Here is a 17508-nt window from a genome sequence, read left to right as displayed (position 1 = left end):
TCTTGTTTAACCATCTGAGCCACCCAGGCACCCGTTGCAGGTTTTCTCTTGTTAAAATGATGATGTACTATGGACCAGAAAGCATCTTGATCTTCTTTAAATTTTTTAATGTTTTTATTTATTTTTGAGACAGAGAGAGACAAAGCATGAGCAGGGGAGGGGGAGAGAGAGAGGGAGACACAGTATCCGAAGCAGGCTCCAGGCTCTGAGCTGTCAGCACAGAGCCCGACGCGGGGCTCAAACTCACAGACCGTGAGATCATGACCTGAGCCGAACCAGGTCAACCAACTGAGCCACCCAGGCGCCCCGCATCTTGATCTTCTATTGGGAAGTATTACTTAGAGCAGAGGAATGCTTAAAACAAGCATAATCAGGTACACTCTAGTACTGATTCTGCCTCTTAAGGGTTAGTTTGGGGTTGGGGCGCCTGGGTGGCTCAGTGAGTTAAGCATCTATCTGACTCTTGATTTTGGCCCAGGTCATGGTCTCATGGTTCATGAGGTCATGGTCTGACAGCACAGACCTGGCTTGGGATTCTCTCTTCCCTCTCATTCTCTCTCTCCTTCTCTCTTTCCCTCTCTCTCTCTCTCTCTCTCTCTCCCAGCCCCCCCTCACTGCCCCTCCCCCCACGAGTGCACACTCTCAAAATAAATAAACATTTTTTTAAAACGTTCATTTGGAGCAGTGTTTTAAACTTTAAGGATAAAATTGGAAACTCTACTGACGATGGTGAGAATCAAATAAAATATATGATGTAATTTGCAAATATAAAGTGCTTATTTTTCTGGATATCCTGAGTTCACAGAAAGCAATGAATTGTTGTCGGGGGAAGAGCTGGATAGAAAGAACAATCAGTGCAAAGGTTCTAAGGTAAGAGCCCACTTGGTATTTCGGAAGCCAATGTGGCTGATGCCCAGCAAATGGGGAGGATGAGAAGGAATTTGCAGATCATGTAAGATCAAGATTTGATGTGGGTTGTAAGAAAAAGAAGTAAAGGGGCACCTGGGTGGCTCAGTCGGTTAAGCGGATGACTTCGGTTCAGGTCATGATCTCGCGGTCCGTGAGTTCGAGCCCCACGTTGGGCTCTGTGCTGACAGCTCAGAGCCTGGAGCCTGTTTCAGATTCTGTGTCTCCCTCTCGCTGACCCTCCCCTGTCCATGCTCTGTCTCTCTCTGTCTCCAAAATAAATAAAACGTTTAAAAAAAATTAAAAAATTTAAAAAATTAAAAAAAAGAAAAGAAAAAGAAGTAAAAAATGGTTTTTGGCCAGAACAACAGGAAAGATGAAGTTCTACTAACCAAAATGACAGATAGTGAAGACAGAATGAGTTTGGCACAGAAGTTGGTAACACCTTTAAATAATGGATCAAAGCAAAAAAAGTCAAGTAAAACTTTAAAACTTTTCCTAACTGATAGTAAAAACAACCTATCAAGATAGATAAGATACAGCAAAACAACCAACTTAAGGTTTATATTAGAAAAAGATTAATGTTGATTGCAAGTTTTAATAAATGAAGTGCTCCTTTATATTTACTTCACTATTTTATTAACAGAATTTTTGGTAAAATACCCTTTTCAAACCTGTTACATCTTCACCATAAAGCCTTTATATTTCCAAATGCTCATATAGTGATTTGGTTTAGTTTCTAAATACTGGAGATAACTCCCTAAGAGAGTTCCAGTGCTAATATAATCAAGAGAACAAACACCCCTAAATCTTTGTCACACCTACATGGACATCATTAAGAATTTTTGGGTTGCTCTCTAATTTCATTTTGACAATGACACAGACCCTTCACAGACATGGGAATGCCGTTAACTCCCTGAGAGGGGAGAACTGTTATGAGGCAAATTGGCTTTCTTTTAGTGTTTTGTTTTTACTTTATAAAGATGTTAAAGGACAGGGCAGTTAGGAAAATGGTATAGTGAGAACATTATGGGATTTGGAGTCAGAGGTGAGAAGCCCAGCTTTAGCTATTTATAAGCTTATGAGATGATTCAGAGACTATGAAATAATGATATAAAACACATTGCAAATCCAAAAATAGGATATTAGTGTTGTTTATAATTTTAAGTGTATATGATGTCTTCTGAAGCTCTTCTGTTCTCTATTGCCATTCTCTGTTCATCTTCATTGCTAAAGAAAAATGTCCCTAAGATACTTGTCTTACTCATTTGTATTCATCTAAGTTTCTTTGCAAGTAATGCAAACTCCTACTTGCTATTTCCTAATATTACCAGTCTTTCAAAATTGTTTGGGAGTTTATTTTTAACTTAGCTGTGCCTATGATTTCCCTAGGCAATCTCACTACTCTCAGATACACAGAATTGAGAATTCTTAGTTCATGTGGCTACTGTTTCATTTAGCCAGGTGTCTCAAAACTCATCATAAGTCACAAATACAAATAGCCATATGAAATTCTAATTTTGTATACTCTGAAGAGTTCCCCTGAAGGGTGGTGCCTCTCAGCATCACAGCTTGCCTAACTGGCCTCCCTGCTCCCACCCTCATTTCCTACAATCTACTCTGACTCCACACGGCAGTCAGAGTGAGCCTGTTACAGTATAAATCAGGTCGTGTCACTCTACTCATAACTGACAACACCCTTCTCAAATTAAAGTCCCATCTGGCTCCCCAACCCTTAGCTGCACGTCTTGTTCCTTCCCTGACCCTATCTCCTACTGCTCTGACATCTACTCTCTGTTCCAGCCATACTAGCCTCCTTACCATTCCTCAAACGTGTAGTACAAGTTCTCTTCCTAAAGTCTTTGCACATGCTTTCCCTCTGCCTGGCATGCTTTTCCTCCCATACTTATGAGCCTCATTCCCTCACCTCCCATCAAGTCTTTCCTCAAATGTAGCTCTCTCAGGTTACCCTGAGTACCCTGCTTACAATTGTTAGTACTCTTCTCAGTACGCCCTATCCTCTTTACCTAATTTTATTTTCCTCATGGCACGTTAAGATTGGACTAGAATTACTTATTAATATTATCCTCTCCTCTCTCACACACACACGCATACACACGTGCACATGAGTTCTATAAGGACAGGTATCTGTATTTTATTCTAGCACATAGGTCAGTGCCTGATACTGAATAGATGCTCAGAAAATATATACTCCATGAATGAATGAATGAATGAATGAATGAATGAATGAATTCAATGGAATGGTAACCTGGTTCGGTTCTAAAAGCCTGGACCAAGGGATTATAAGGCTAGTTTATAACCCTTCTCTACAATTGATTTACCATATGTGTTTGGACAAGCCACATCCTCTCTTGGTCTCAGCTTCCCATCTGTACAATTAAGGAGTTGAGGAAAATTATCTCCATGATACCTTCCAGGTATAAGAGTCTCCTTAAGATCGTGCATATATTAGAGCTGCTTACATGGAACCAGACTTCAAAGTTAGCAGTTAACATCTCTGACCCAAGGTATCATGGCCAAAAGAGTCGTGTCTGTTGGTGGAGTTGTTTACTCTCCTAACAGCTTAGAGGCTAATGTTATTGAACCACATAACAGATGGGGGCGTTCGTTCTGGGCAACAGCAAAGCAGGGACAACACTACTTTTAAGTGGGCTATGCTTTCAACATTACCTTACATGTAAGGATGAAGTATGAGATGGGCAAACAAGAAATAGCATTTGTACATATTCCTTTTCTCCCACCCAGCAATACCATTTTGGTCATTTCAATCTTCTCTTTGACTTTTCCTTCTCTTCTTCCTCCTCCCTCCTCTCTCTCTCTCTTCCCCCCGCGCCCCCCCCCCCCCGCTTTCACACACACACACACACACACACACACACACACACAACACACCTTTGCTTTGGATTTGAAAGGGACTGGGTGGAGAAGGAGGAGAGAAAATGAAGGAGCAAAAAAGTATGGAAGAAGATAGGATTCATGAAATACAATGTAAATTACTTAAAATGTAGAAGGAAAAGGAACTTGTGAGTTAAAACAAAAAATTAACATTGAAGTCAAATTATTTTTTTGGCTTCATGAGAGACAATATAGTGAAGGGTTGAGTCAGATATACCCCTAAGGGTATGTAGATTCCCGGGCAAACATGTTTTGTGGGGTGCCTATCTATAAAAGCAATTTTATTAAAAGATGTATTTTAGAACTTCAGGGGCCCAAGTAAGATACGGTGGATTACTGATAAAGATTAATAGAGGCACTTCATGCATTTGTTTATTGTTTAATCAGTGAGCATGAAGATTCTCTGCAGTGTCCATGCACGGTCTCTTCGTGTTCTTTATCATCAAATGTATTATTCCTAACTTCCTGTTTCCCACCATGAAAAACAAAGTGGCAGTGCTGTTACTACTCACAATGCCATGACTCTTTGTAACTTCTACCAGAACAATATAGTTCTCCTTGCCTCTACAGTATCCTAATACAATTAAGGTCACATCATTGCTCATTAAGTTCCATCACCCATCGTGCTGCTCCTCAATGCTGGCTTTCAGTGATTTTCTCAAAGAATGTACTCTCTTCATGATGTCGGCAAGTGCAAGTCTTACCCAGAGTATGCAGGAAAATGTGAATGATCGTTTGCTTTCTAGTCACACTACACTCACTACACAACTTCCAACTATGTCTTTTCCTGATTTCTTTAGGTCCTGATCACTGCATTCCTAGAATGCGATCTCTGTCAATGTCAGCTGCACCCTACCTTCCAGACGGGCGGATCCAGTCCAGTGGTCGCATTCCTGCGTTGAGGATGCGCTCCACTAGGGTGGGAGAGCCCAAAGTCGCCACGTGATCAGGGGCCAGGAAGGAAAGCGGTGTGAGGGGACGGTCATAAGCCTCGGAGGACTTGACGCGCCACTCCAGTGGACTGCCTGATCCAAGACACGCAGCGTGGGTGCCCACGCTTGCTGGCGATGTGGCACACCGAGCAAAGGACCCGCCACCGCCCCACCCTTTGGGCGCCCTAGACGTGGGTGGAAATACCCCCGGGCTCACCACGCTCGGGGAAGGCAAGACGGGGGTCCACGTGATAAGGTTCGGGTCTGAGCGCCCCACACAAGTAGGTTCCAGAAAATTTCTGAGAAGGAGCTCAAAGCCCCTGATGCCCTGATGGCAGGTAGTACTGAATTGCATACTGAATTTTAGTATATTCTAGCTCTGCCACTTGCATGGTTTTGCTTTTGGCTTTCTCTTCCCCACAAGTTACAGACCTTTCTCTGATCTGATAGGACCTCATAGGATCTATAAAATCATTATTGGGGTAAAGATTTATATTAGGCAGCTGTCTCAAATTCAAGCTATTTCAAAGTGAAAGAATGGCAAGCATAAACTAAAGAATACTTGATTTGTAAAATTTATATAATCGAAAAACACCACATAGATCCAGATTAGTTTTTCTTTCCTTTGGCATTGTTTTCCTCATATTTCAGATGCTGGAATATGTCCATGTTATGAAAGAGTTTACAGTATATAGTTCTGTTGATGTCACTAACAGGCAACTAGAGAAGAAAAATAGATTTAAATGTTTTTTATTTGTAGGCTAAAACGTCTATCAATACATATAAAAGGTGTATTCAGCTGTTCTTTCTGCACGTTAGAGCAGTTTCAAGTATAAGAACACATTGTATTATACATATTTATAAAGTATCACATTATAGATATATTTATTCTCCAGGAGCAAGTTTTGGCTTGCTAGGGCAGAGCTTCAATGCATGTAGGATCACAGGGTGCTTGTGCTAGCAATTACCTTGAAGAGGCCCTGACCCAGGACCTGTCACTCATGACCAGCTGTGGGCTCATAAATCCTGAAATGTGTCTGTCCCCGAAACAAATTACCACCAACTTTGGGACTTTACTCAGTGCAGATTTATTATAGTTCTGTTAACTATAAAAACCGTATATAACTCTGTTCTGACACACGTTAGACACAGGTCTCAGTGGGTTAACGTCAAGGTGTTATCAGGGCTCTTTTCCTTCTGGAGGCTCTAGGGGGGAAATCCATTTACTTGCCTTTTGCAGCTTCTAGAGGCTGTCTGCATTCCTTGGCTCATGATCCCTTCCATCTTCAAAGCCAGCAATGACTGATTTCTCAGGCATCACTCTGATACTCCTTGACACTCCTTTGGGGTTGCCACTTTGCCTTCTTTCTGACTCTGATTCCTCCTGTGCCCCTCTTACAAGGAACCTTGTGATTGCATGGGGCCCACCTGGATAATCCTGGTTAATATCCCGTTTCAAAATCTTTACCTTGATCACACCTGCAATGTCTCTTTTGTCATATAAAGTATAAAGGAACATTCGCAAATTCCAGGGATTATAACGTGAACATCTTTGGGGAGTCCATTATTTAGTCTGCCACAGTATGTAAACTCTGAGGTATGTGAGTATGCACAGTTTTCCTGGCTATTTCTTCAAAACAGCTTTCCTTTCCCCAAAAATGGCATTTCAGAGAGCTCTGTGACTTAAAATACTTTAATCACTCCCATAATTTTATCACCCTCCCCTATCTCATGTAAGGGAACATTAAAGTTCCAGAGAGATTGACTTATACAAAAACCCTATGATGATGAGAGACGTTTCCCTGACCCCTGTTTTTGACCGACTTTTTTATAACTATGGGCTGCTGAAAACAAATTGGCAAATTATAGTGGCTTCCTGCCCATTCTTTGCATACATTGAATACCTGAACCTCTGGGGTAAACTGGCAGGTAGTCTGTGGCTACAGATTCAGTGCCACTGGCTGTTGAGTACCTCAGATCCAAAGTTATGCCCCAGCGAGAGTGCACAAATCACTTTGTTAAGAAGCACAGTGCCTTGGGGCACCTGGGCTCAGCTGAGCATCTGACTCTTTATTTCTACTCAGGTGATGATCTCACTGTTCATGAGTTCAGGCCCCAGGTCAGGCTCTGCGCTGGCAGTGCAGAATCTGCTTGGGATTCTTTCTCTCTCTCCCTCTCTCTCTCTGCCCCTCCCATGCTCGCTCTTTCTCTTTCTCTCCCTCAAAATAGTAAAAGTAAACTAAAAAGAAAAAAGAAAGCATGATGCCTTGAAGCTGAGCCCTTATACATGCCAGGAGAGTGGAAGTGGAAAGAGAGGGACTCAGATGTGATATAGCACCCTACTTTTTTTTTTTTTCAACGTTGTTTTTTTTTGGGGGGGGGGGACAGAGAGAGACAGAGCATGAACGGGGGAGGGGCAGAGAGAGAGGGAGACACAGAATCGGAAGCAGGCCCCAGGGTCCGAGCCATCAGCCCAGAGCCTGACGCGGGGCTCGAACTCACGGACCGCGAGATCGTGACCTGGCTGAAGTCGGACGCTTAACCGACTGCGCCACCCAGGCGCCCCTAGCACCCTACTTTTGGAGCTCAGGGTGTTTTCATTATTCATCGTCAGATGTAGGAGGAGAATCCTCCTGACACCTACAAGGCCTTGGCAGGTTGGTGAGCTGTCTCCCGTTGCTGTATTCCAGCACAGTGCTATGAAGTGTAGTATCAGAAGTGAAACCACCAGGGCTGGATTCTGGCTCTATCACTGTAAGTATGGGTCCTTTGGCAAGTTGCTTGACTTCTCTTTACCTCAGTTACCTCATCAGTAAAATGGGGGAACTTATTTTATGGGAGTAATATAGGCTTGGGTTCCCATTACGACCCATGGTTCCCCAGTTATCTCATAAAATATCAGTGAGAAAGCATTTCATCTGTGTAGAACTTTACACAAAATTTCTTCACATTCTCTGGGTTGCTTAACTCCATGTCAGCAAGTCATATCAGAATATGTGATTCTGTTTCCCAGTTTGTTGCAAGGAGGACTTGGGATAATTCGTTTGAAGTAGCTGGCATACACGAAGCACTACATTTTGTTGTTACGACTACTATCACCACTACAGTTGGGTGCAGATACTTGTCTGGCCGCTGGGGGGCAGCAGAGTAAACAACAATCGAAATCCATTTCTTTGTAAGGTTCTGATGTACTGAGATTAGAGAAGTTTAATCATACTTAGTGGTTAGCACAGAAAAAATAATTCCATTTCAGGAATGATGTAATTTACCTCTCCGGAAACACCATTCATTGCTCTTTGGTCCACAGGTCACATTTAGAGATGTGTGCCCCCCAACCCAAAGAGCTAGTTGTGTAGCTGTGTAGCCTGCCAATATCTGTTCTTTAGTGACTGGGGCTAAATTTGCATAGATTTATGTAGAAGCCAACATCGTGTCTCCACACCATATATTTTGAGGTAGCAAATAACTACTTAGTCTTGCATTTGGAAGGCCTTTGGTTGGCTGTGATCTTTCAAAGTTTTAAGGTTAATGTGATTTTCCTTGGTGCTAAGCAAAATGCAGAAAAGTAGTTTGGAAATTCACATTGTTGTTTCTTATTACAGTCTTGCATTTGAATTTTTTTTAAGGGAGAGAGCATGTGAGGGGGACAGAAGGAGAGAGAGAATCTTAAGTAGGCTCCACGTTCAGTCAGCATGGAGCCTGATGCAGAGCTCAATCCCATGACCCTGGGATCATGATCTGGGCCAAAACCAAGAGCTGGACACTCAACTGACTGAGGCACCCAGGTGCCCCTGCATTTGACTTTTTTTTTCTTAAATGTTTATTTATTTTTGAGACAGAGAGAGACAGAGCATGAATGGGGGAGGGTCAGAGAAACAGACACAGAATCTGAAACAGGCTCCAGGCTCCAGGCTGTCAGCTCAGAGCCCAACGTGGGGCTCGAACTCACGGACCACGAGATCATGACCTGAGCCGAAGTCAGATGCTTAACCGACTGAGCCACCCAGGCGCCCCTGCATTTGACTGTTAAAGTTGAAGATTGAGAACAGAGAAGGGAGACAAAGAAGATGAATATAAGTATGATTCCACAATTCGGCTTTGGAAAACATAAAGTTGAGTAAAACACATCTAAGATTGTCTCCTAGAAAGGAGGCAGCTTAGATTGTGGTGGGGGAATGGGAGAGCTGGCAGAGTTGAAGTTAAGAAATGAGCAAGTCTGTATATATGCCACAGCATTTGATGTAGTAGCCAAAAGCATTTGGTAACAAAATATAAGGTAGTATTAGCACATAATTAACTTTAATTATATGTCTTAAAACTACATAAATCCATTAGGCATAAAGAGGAGGAAGTACAATGTTCCTGATGGAAAAGTCTTGTCTCACTTGCTGTGGAACAAAAGAACATTCCAGACAAACATACGCACGTGCACGCACACACACCGAGAAATGGGAATTTGATTTATTTAATTGGAAATGGATAGTATACAATGAAATGCCACAGATGTGTACTACCCTTCAAATGTTCACAGATGCCATAAAGCCCTTTGAAGCCATGTGGAGGAGCCAAAGAATATTTAAAATCCTTTGCTAGAAAGCTATGGTGGAAGATCATAATTACATGATTTAGAATATTAACTGTGCATGTCATACAGAAGTTTGTTTTTTTTTTTAATTTTTTTTCAACGTTTTTTATTTATTTTTGGGACAGAGAGAGACAGAGCATGAACGGGGGAGGGGCAGAGAGAGAGAGGGAGACACAGAATCGGAAACAGGCTCCAGGCTCCGAGCCATCAGCCCAGAGCCTGATGCGGGGCTTGAACTCACAGACCGCGAGATCGTGACCTGGCTGAAGTCGGACGCTTAACCGACTGCGCCACCCAGGCGCCCCCAGAAGTTTGATGTAGAAAGCGCTTCCAGGGTCTAGTGAAAAGAAAGTTTCCTGGTGTTTAATGTGTATAAACAACTATTATCTTCTTTCTTTTCTTTTTTTAAAATTTTTTTTAACATTTATTCATTCTTGAGGGACAGAGAGAGCATGAATGGGGGAGGCGTAGAGAGAAAGGGAAACACCGAATCCGAAGGAGGCTCCAAGCTCTGAGCTGTCAGCACAGAGCCCGACGCGGGGCTCGAACCACAAACTGTGAGATCATGACCTGAGCCGGAGTCGGACGCTTAACCAACTGAGCCACCCAGGCGCTCCTATTATCTTCTTTCTGATGATGTAATACTTTATATACTCTTTGATTTTTCTGTTAACTGAAAACTTATTAAAGAGTATTTACTGTGGAATATTCCCCCAAACACTAGTAAAACAATTCTGAGCATGGTGTAAAGTGTTGATTTAACTATTATGTTCCAAATGGAGAAATTTCAAAAATTACCAGATAGAGGGATAGAATTTTAGTGCTGGAGGAGACAAAGTGGACATGATCTTCCATATTTACACAGCTCATTTATATCAGAGCCAAAGGAGGACTCTAGTTACCTTCCACAACTTCTTTTTTGTTAACGATCCCTCTCGTGATTTCATGTCAGTTTTGTATATGGATTTAGGTGACAGAGTGGAATGGCTTCCCTTGGCCATTTGAAAAATATCAGTACATTAACACTCTTTTGAAAGTGGAATGCCAGCAAATGTCTTTAGAGGACGAATTGAACTCAGTAATACTTTCCTTGTAATGGAGACAACCTGGGCCTACTACTATTCCAGAAGATTGTATACATCTGGACCTGTATACGTACGAGCATAAACACAAAAATCTTATCAGGTTTAAACAGAATCTCAAGAATACATTTCCTTCAGTTCCTTTGCCCTACAACAGGTAAGGTATCATCTATGTTTTATAGATGAAAACAGTTGAGTCCCAGAGACACTAACTGACTTGCCCAGTAAGTAATGATGAGGGAGGAACAGGTCTCCTGTCTTAGCAAAGTGCATCACTTCTAGATTTTTTAAAAAATGGTCTTCGGGGTGCTTGGGTGGCTAAGCCAGTTGGTTAAGTGTCCGACTTCAGCTCAGGTATGATCTTGCAGTTCATGAGTTCGAGCCCTGTGTCGGGCTCTGTGCTGGGCTCTGTGCTGACAGCTCAGAGCCTGGAGCCTGCTTCGGATTCTGTGTCCTCCTCTCTTCCTCTCCCCCACTCATACTCTGTCTCTCAAAAGTGAATAAATGTTTAAAAAATGTAATGGTCTCCTTAAAATTCTTTTTCTATTTCTTTCCGTTAAGTGTGTGGAACCCATAATTGCATACAGAATAGACTCTTTCTTCCATGATTGTGTAACAGAATAGTATTTGATTGCATTTTAGGTACTCAAGTAACTGGTTTCCTTGAAAGTGAGTCTTGAAAGTTAGCTTGACTATTGGGGGTTGGTCCATTATTACCCAGTAAGCGGCCATTGTTTTGGCTTAAAAATACACAAACGCCTTCATTTTGCTTATTTTGGCCAACGAACCAGTTGCTTAGGTGAATGTGACAAACATGAGGCATAAGACACTATATATATCAGAAATAACCAGGATCAATTACAAAACTGTCAAATTTTAGAGGTGTAAAGTCACAGAGAAGAGTCAGGCAGGTCTCCGCTTTTGGAGTTGTAGATAGTGGATACATAAATACGTATAGCAGTCGTACTTCCCCAAATGGATTTTGAACAAGGGCACAAAGTGATAATGAAAAGGCACAGATGGCATCTCTGCAGTGGAGCACAGAAGGGAAACTTTCTGGAATAAACTTTATATGTTGTGACTATAAAAATGCTCCTAGTACGGAGCTGCTACAAAAGAACATTTGTATGCTACAAAAGAACATAGGATACTAATGATGATAGAATAATGCATCATCTTCCCCTGGTTATGGCAGAATGACTCAAGACCTTTCTGCATGAGCTTCTCTCTTACATGTTACCAGTTTAGAAAGGGCATTTTGTCCTGGCTCCCAAAGATCAGATATTTAAGATCAAAGGAAGGGGTAGAAGCAAGTGAAAAGTTCCTAGATATTATATAGGGGTAGAAATAAAACCAGAAATTAGAGTCAGGGAAATGGTGATAAAGGACATGGGATGCAAGGAGAAAGGGGGAAAGGAACATTTATTGGCACTTATTTTAGGAAAGGCACTGTGCTTATGTTATCACATTTAATCCTCACCACGGCTCTGCGAAGTAGCCACTGTGTGCAGGTAACAAGATGGGGCTCAGAAATATTAGTTTCTACAGAGATACTGAGTCATAGAATCAACATTCTAATTTTGATACGACTTCAAATTCCATATTGTTTTACTTACACCAATAGAGGCATCACCAGACCTATATTATACCATTACCACTTCCACCGAGGAAATCCCAAAAAGAAAGATTGGCACAATGATCAGATAAAGTGACTTTGGAACTAGCATCTTGGATGGGCTTATTTAAACAAATACCAAAAGACACAGAAAAAGTTACAGAGATGACACTGAAACTCCATCAAAGTATCTGTTAAGCAACCTGACCTGTGAGAGGTGCTATAATCAAGGTCGTAATTCGATGCCTTCAGATTTGCTTTCCTCACTCTCCTCATCCAGCCTGTCTCTAAGGAAGCTGTAGTGACCTTGCAAATCGTCCCCCATGCAGAGAAGACTGGGTGCTGAAATCTCTTTCCAGTCCTGACACGAAGGAATGCGGATGCGTTTGACGTCTTCCTTTCCAGGAATGAAGCCAAAGAGTTTCTGTATGCGCTTCGTGATGAGGAGCCGCGAATGCTGTTCTGCAGCTTGTTCAAAGAGCTCCCTCTCGTTGCGGAGGTGGTTGGTCCAGTACCAGTGCTGCCGAGTGGGGAGGGGGGAGCAGCACGTCGCCAAGCAGCGGGACACTAGGATAGCGACGGTTGCCAAGGTGATCAAAATCCAGCCCAGCATCTTCACATAATCGTTTAAAAGAAAAACAGCATCAATATAGGGAATATTCGAGGGACAATCATAGCAATGGGGATTTCTACAAAACTGGGGGTAAGAAGTAAACTGTGGGTAAGAAGCTTGTTTTCCTAGTCTTTGAAATATGAACAAGGTGCTGATCACTTGGTATGGATACAGGTGCGATGGAGAGAATAAGCCCAACCATTTCAATTTGGTTTTTGGATCACAAAGGATATTGACCAGTTAGCTTGGAATGGATTATAACTACTGTTCTTGAAGTGACAGCTGCTATAACCCACCAATTACTCTTGTGGAAGGTACCTAAACTACATCTTTTGGCTTTAGCTGAACTTCCCCCCCCCCCCAACCATTAGGAACAGGCTCGACATCTTTGGGTGCTTAATAACTATTTGATAATGATGGTGATGAAAATGATGATATGATAGATAATAATAGTAGCTTCCTACGTGCCTTCGTAATAACGTGCTAACATGTATTCATTGACATTTCTTCCTGAGTTGTTCTTTTCTTTTCTTTTTTGTGACCAAGGAAGACTCATGTCCCTAAATGTAAAGCATCTTATTATTTTCCTTTTCATATCCTTCCTCCTTTAAATAGTTATTTGCTGACCAGTTTTATGATTCATTTTTGAAATATACTTTGAAAGGAAAATTAACAATATTTCTCATCTGCAATTATTTAGTTTCCTCTTTTAATGACTGACATAAATGGCTGTTTTCTAGTCTTATTTTTTTTTAATTTTCTTTTTTTTTTTAATGTTTATTTCTGAGACAGAGAGACAGAGCATGAGTGGGGGAGGGACAGAGAGAGAGAAGGAGACACAGAATCTGAAGCAGGCTCCAGGCTCTGAGCTGTCAGCACAGAGCCCGATGTGGGGCTCGAACTCACAGACCACGAGATCATGATGTGAGCCAAAGTCGGACGCTCAACTGACTGAGCCACCCAGGTGCCCCTGTTTTCTAGTCTTACAACCCTTTTTTTTTTTAAGTATTCTTTTTTCAATAGTTAGTGATTATTATATAAAGTGAGAGAGGCAAGTTCCATACGTGTAGGGAAGCCAGCAGTAGGCAGCTTCCCAGCCACAGTCTCGGAGGTGAAGTTCTCTCCCACAGCTTGTGATTCACCGGTAGTCCTGGAATTACCAGTGTGAGCACAGCGGGATAGCTGTGCTCAGTGGAGGCTAAAACCTACAAAGTGACACTTAGGGCAATTTAATTTAATAGAGGCCAGCATGGTGGAGGAAAGGGCATCTGAGATGCCCATTAATTCATTAGCTATCATTTATTGAGTCCCAGGTTGACCTCACACCATGTTCTCTATACATGGTGCTTGGTTATAGGGACTCAGATGTGAATAATTTAAGTTACGTTCATCCTTTCCACAGTCTTTAAGTCTAAAGAGGGAGACAAAATAGCAAGCCAAGAAATATGGTAAAATGTGATCATTTTTGATATCAGTAAGCATGATGGGACAGAAGTGAATTCACTTAAGGAAGAGGAGTACCAGGGAATACTTCCCAGAGGAGATGATGCTCAGACTTAAACATTAAAGAGGAGTTCACCAGTTGCAAGAAGTTGAGGAGAGCTCTAAAAAGAGAGGAAGAAAAGTAAGAGTGTGAAGAGTTGGGAGAACCTCAGGAAGTTTGTCCTCACGGGGTCATAGGAGTCATGTGGAAAAGTGGTCAGGAGCCAGACATTGAAGCACCTTGTATTCATGACAAGAATTTGGATTTGTGATTGGGCTTGTAGAAAATCATTGAAGAATTTTATATGGCAGATGGGGTGGGGCTCATCATTCAGTTTGCATTTAGAAAGATAATTTTGACATGGTTGTAGAAGATCAACTGAAATTCGGTAAAACTAATGTCAGGAAGCTATTTTAGAATAAAGTATGGGCAGAGAAGGGGTTTGAAGTTAATATGATCTTGTCGGTCATCTCAGAATAATGAAACTTATAGTGTATATTCCTCAAATGAGACTGAAGTTCAAAGTGGTTGTGAAAGGCAACCTGGTGAAATGGAAACGGTATGACCTTTGAATATATCAGTCATTTATTAGCTCTGTGAACTTACAAAAGTTACATGAATTCTTTGAGCGTTGCTTTCCTCGTCTGTAAAATGGGGTTGATTAAACCTTTCTCTTAAGATTATGAGGGTTATAATTAAATAGGGAATATTTATACAGTATATGAGAAGCACCTCAATAAGCATTAGTTTTGTTGCTGCTGGTCCAAGAAATCCACTGGCTGATGGCACTCAGAACTATACAACTGTGTCTTATCACAGAAGTCCTTGCATGCATTAAATAAGATATTGTCACTTTAAGAAGATCTTACCAGTGTATATTACATCTTAATTTTTCTTGAGCGAGAACATTTTTTAAAGTTAGAATTCCCCCATTGATTATTTGACCTCTCACCTGTCTTCACACAGTTCCTCTGGCTGACCTTTAGGGCTAGCATAAAAGGTTGAGACAGAGATACCTTAATGGGATATCTAACTTTGCTTAAATCAGGACATAGGCAACACTTGAGTATTCTGTGTGTCGATAGTAATTTTTTTCAACAAAATAGCGTTATCACTTCCTAAATTTCAATAACTAAAAAGTGATGGGTCAAAAAATGTGTATGCCTTTGCAATAAGTAGTTTAAAAATAATTCATTTCAATTTTATTTCAGTGGTTTGAAAATGTGTTTTTTTCCCCCCAAATCCCTTGCAGAGAGTAATGTATGCCAATTACTCTTTCTGTACGGACAGAATGCACTCTTACACTTCTTAAATTTAAGCCATAAGTGCCGTGGATTTAGGCCTTTTCCCTACCTCACTCCACCCCGTCGCATAAATTTGTCTAAGGACATTACATTTAGAACTATCACTGGAATTTATTTTAGTCATAATTAAGCTTCCTATAGCTTTAGGCAAACTGTTAATATGTAGAATGAATATTTAAGAACGTGTATATGCAGAAAGCATCAAATAATACACTATATAGTAATAATAATTTTAATAACAATGTCTAAAATTTATTATATTTAATATTGATTCTGGACACCATACTGAGCGCTTTACATGTATGCACTCATTTATTACTCAATCCAACTTTATGTGGTAGATCCTACCAGTATCCCCGTTTTACAGCTGAGAAAAGTGAGGCATGGGTAAGTTAGATAACTTGCTTAGTTCTTCAGGTTGATAAATGGCAAAGCAAGATTCAAAAACAGATCTGCTGACTCCAAAGCCCAACATCCTAACTATATCAAATAGCCACTCAGTAGAAATCACTTCGATGAATAGCGTCTAGTTTGCATTTTATATTCAGACAATATCAGAAGCGGTAGGAATGTGAAGTGTGTCCAGTGACTAGTTAAGATGGGATAGCATAGCATCAGGAACTTACTTGTGACTGGTATCTGTGCAGAAGAGCTACTTCATCTCTCACTTGGATCATGTCAGATGGAGTTGATTTGCAACATGGAAACCCAGCGAGGATCTGTTCCCGTCTGCTGGCACTGACATTGTCAAATACTGCGTAATGGTCCACAGATGCGAATTCACTTGCTGCACATTCATAGTAGGTGCCTGTCAGCAGGGTTGCCGCCAGCCATGTTAACGGAGCAACAAGTGCCCTCCCAGTGATGCTGAAGAACCTAAGACAAGCCAGCTTGCGCTCCAAGAGGCTGATTCTCCGGCGTGGAGGAGCACAGCTGCAGCAGTATTCACGGCTCATTGTCCACATCTGGCTTCTCAGGGCATAGCCAGCAACCAGAAGGAGCAAGGCTGGAATGAGTAGAAAAGCAGAACCATAGTAGAAATTTTTCCCAACCTGGCAAGGACATTTGAATGTGAAAGAAGAGAACAGCTGTTGCCCACCAATAGTCGAAGCAGCAATTAAAGAATTGATAAATGTTCCACTTCTCTGCAGGGAAGACACAATATTGTTGAGAGTCGGGCTCATCGTCGGGAAGCTCTTACACGAATCAGCTTCCGGCCCTTTCTGATCATTAGACTCCACCAGCTATAACCGTTTTATGGGACCTTACTGGTTTAACTGGCTGCGTCAAGCAACCCAATATCCTCAAACATGTTTAAAGGATTCAGGCATCTTTCCTTATGTACTTTGTGAATCCTGAGCTAATAAATGTACTTCAGATTACAGCCGGAAGAAACTAGAGAGATTCTTCTGGTACGAGTGACAGGGAAAACTACTTCAGTGTATCTTCCCACTAAAAAGAGAATGGCCTGCTTGCACAGCAACTGCTGCCATCTTTCCATGTGCTGCCTTGATCAGCACCAGCAAATAGGGCATTGGCAGCAAAACAGAGAACATTCTTACCCTGTACTAGCCCAGGAGTTAGTTACCATAAAATTATGACAAAAGGCATAACAGAACTTACCAAATAATAGAGACACCCAAAATTTAGGGCTGTCTGGAACATCCATAACCTATGAGTTCTTCCAGAACATCCCAAAAGCTTTTCCCAAAAGAAGAACAAGTCTTGGGTACCCCTAAAGTCAAACTGCAACAAAACTAACTTTCTAACTTTGCATAAAAAATGTGTTTGTATGTATGCACAGAATCTAATATAATAATGTGTTGCTTTATAAGCTAAGTTGCAAATCTGTTTATAAGGTATCTTTTTGTTACATCAAAATGTGATAGGTACTAATAAAATTATATACCTATAAAAAGAAATTAAATGATCAAATATGTAAGGTGTTTTCTATATTTATTTCATCAGCAAATATTTATTGTATAACTTCTATGTAAAAGGCATTGGACTAGGCTTGGTTGGGCTAATAAAAAATGAATAAGAAATAAATTTCTTTTTTCAAACTCTCAACT

General features: G+C 41.2%; 1 protein-coding gene across 1 annotated transcript; it reads right to left on the bottom strand.

The window, feature by feature from the left end:
• Positions 1-5415: 5415 nt before the first annotated feature.
• On the bottom strand, positions 5416-16620 carry CALHM4 (calcium homeostasis modulator family member 4). Its single transcript, XM_007078699.2, has 3 exons — positions 16063-16620; positions 12245-12649; positions 5416-5474 (listed from the first exon to the last, which is right to left on the bottom strand). Exons 1-2 carry the CDS (start codon positions 16618-16620, stop codon positions 12263-12265), a joined length of 945 nt encoding a protein of 314 aa, XP_007078761.1. The 3' UTR covers positions 5416-5474; positions 12245-12262.
• Between the last annotated feature and the right edge of the window lie 888 nt (positions 16621-17508).

This window comes from Panthera tigris, chromosome B2, assembly GCF_018350195.1.
Source record: "Panthera tigris isolate Pti1 chromosome B2, P.tigris_Pti1_mat1.1, whole genome shotgun sequence".
In the NCBI taxonomy this organism is placed as follows: domain Eukaryota; kingdom Metazoa; phylum Chordata; class Mammalia; order Carnivora; family Felidae; genus Panthera; species Panthera tigris.
Note: the sequence above shows the minus strand (reverse complement) of the source record. Positions and strands in the feature narration are given on the sequence as shown.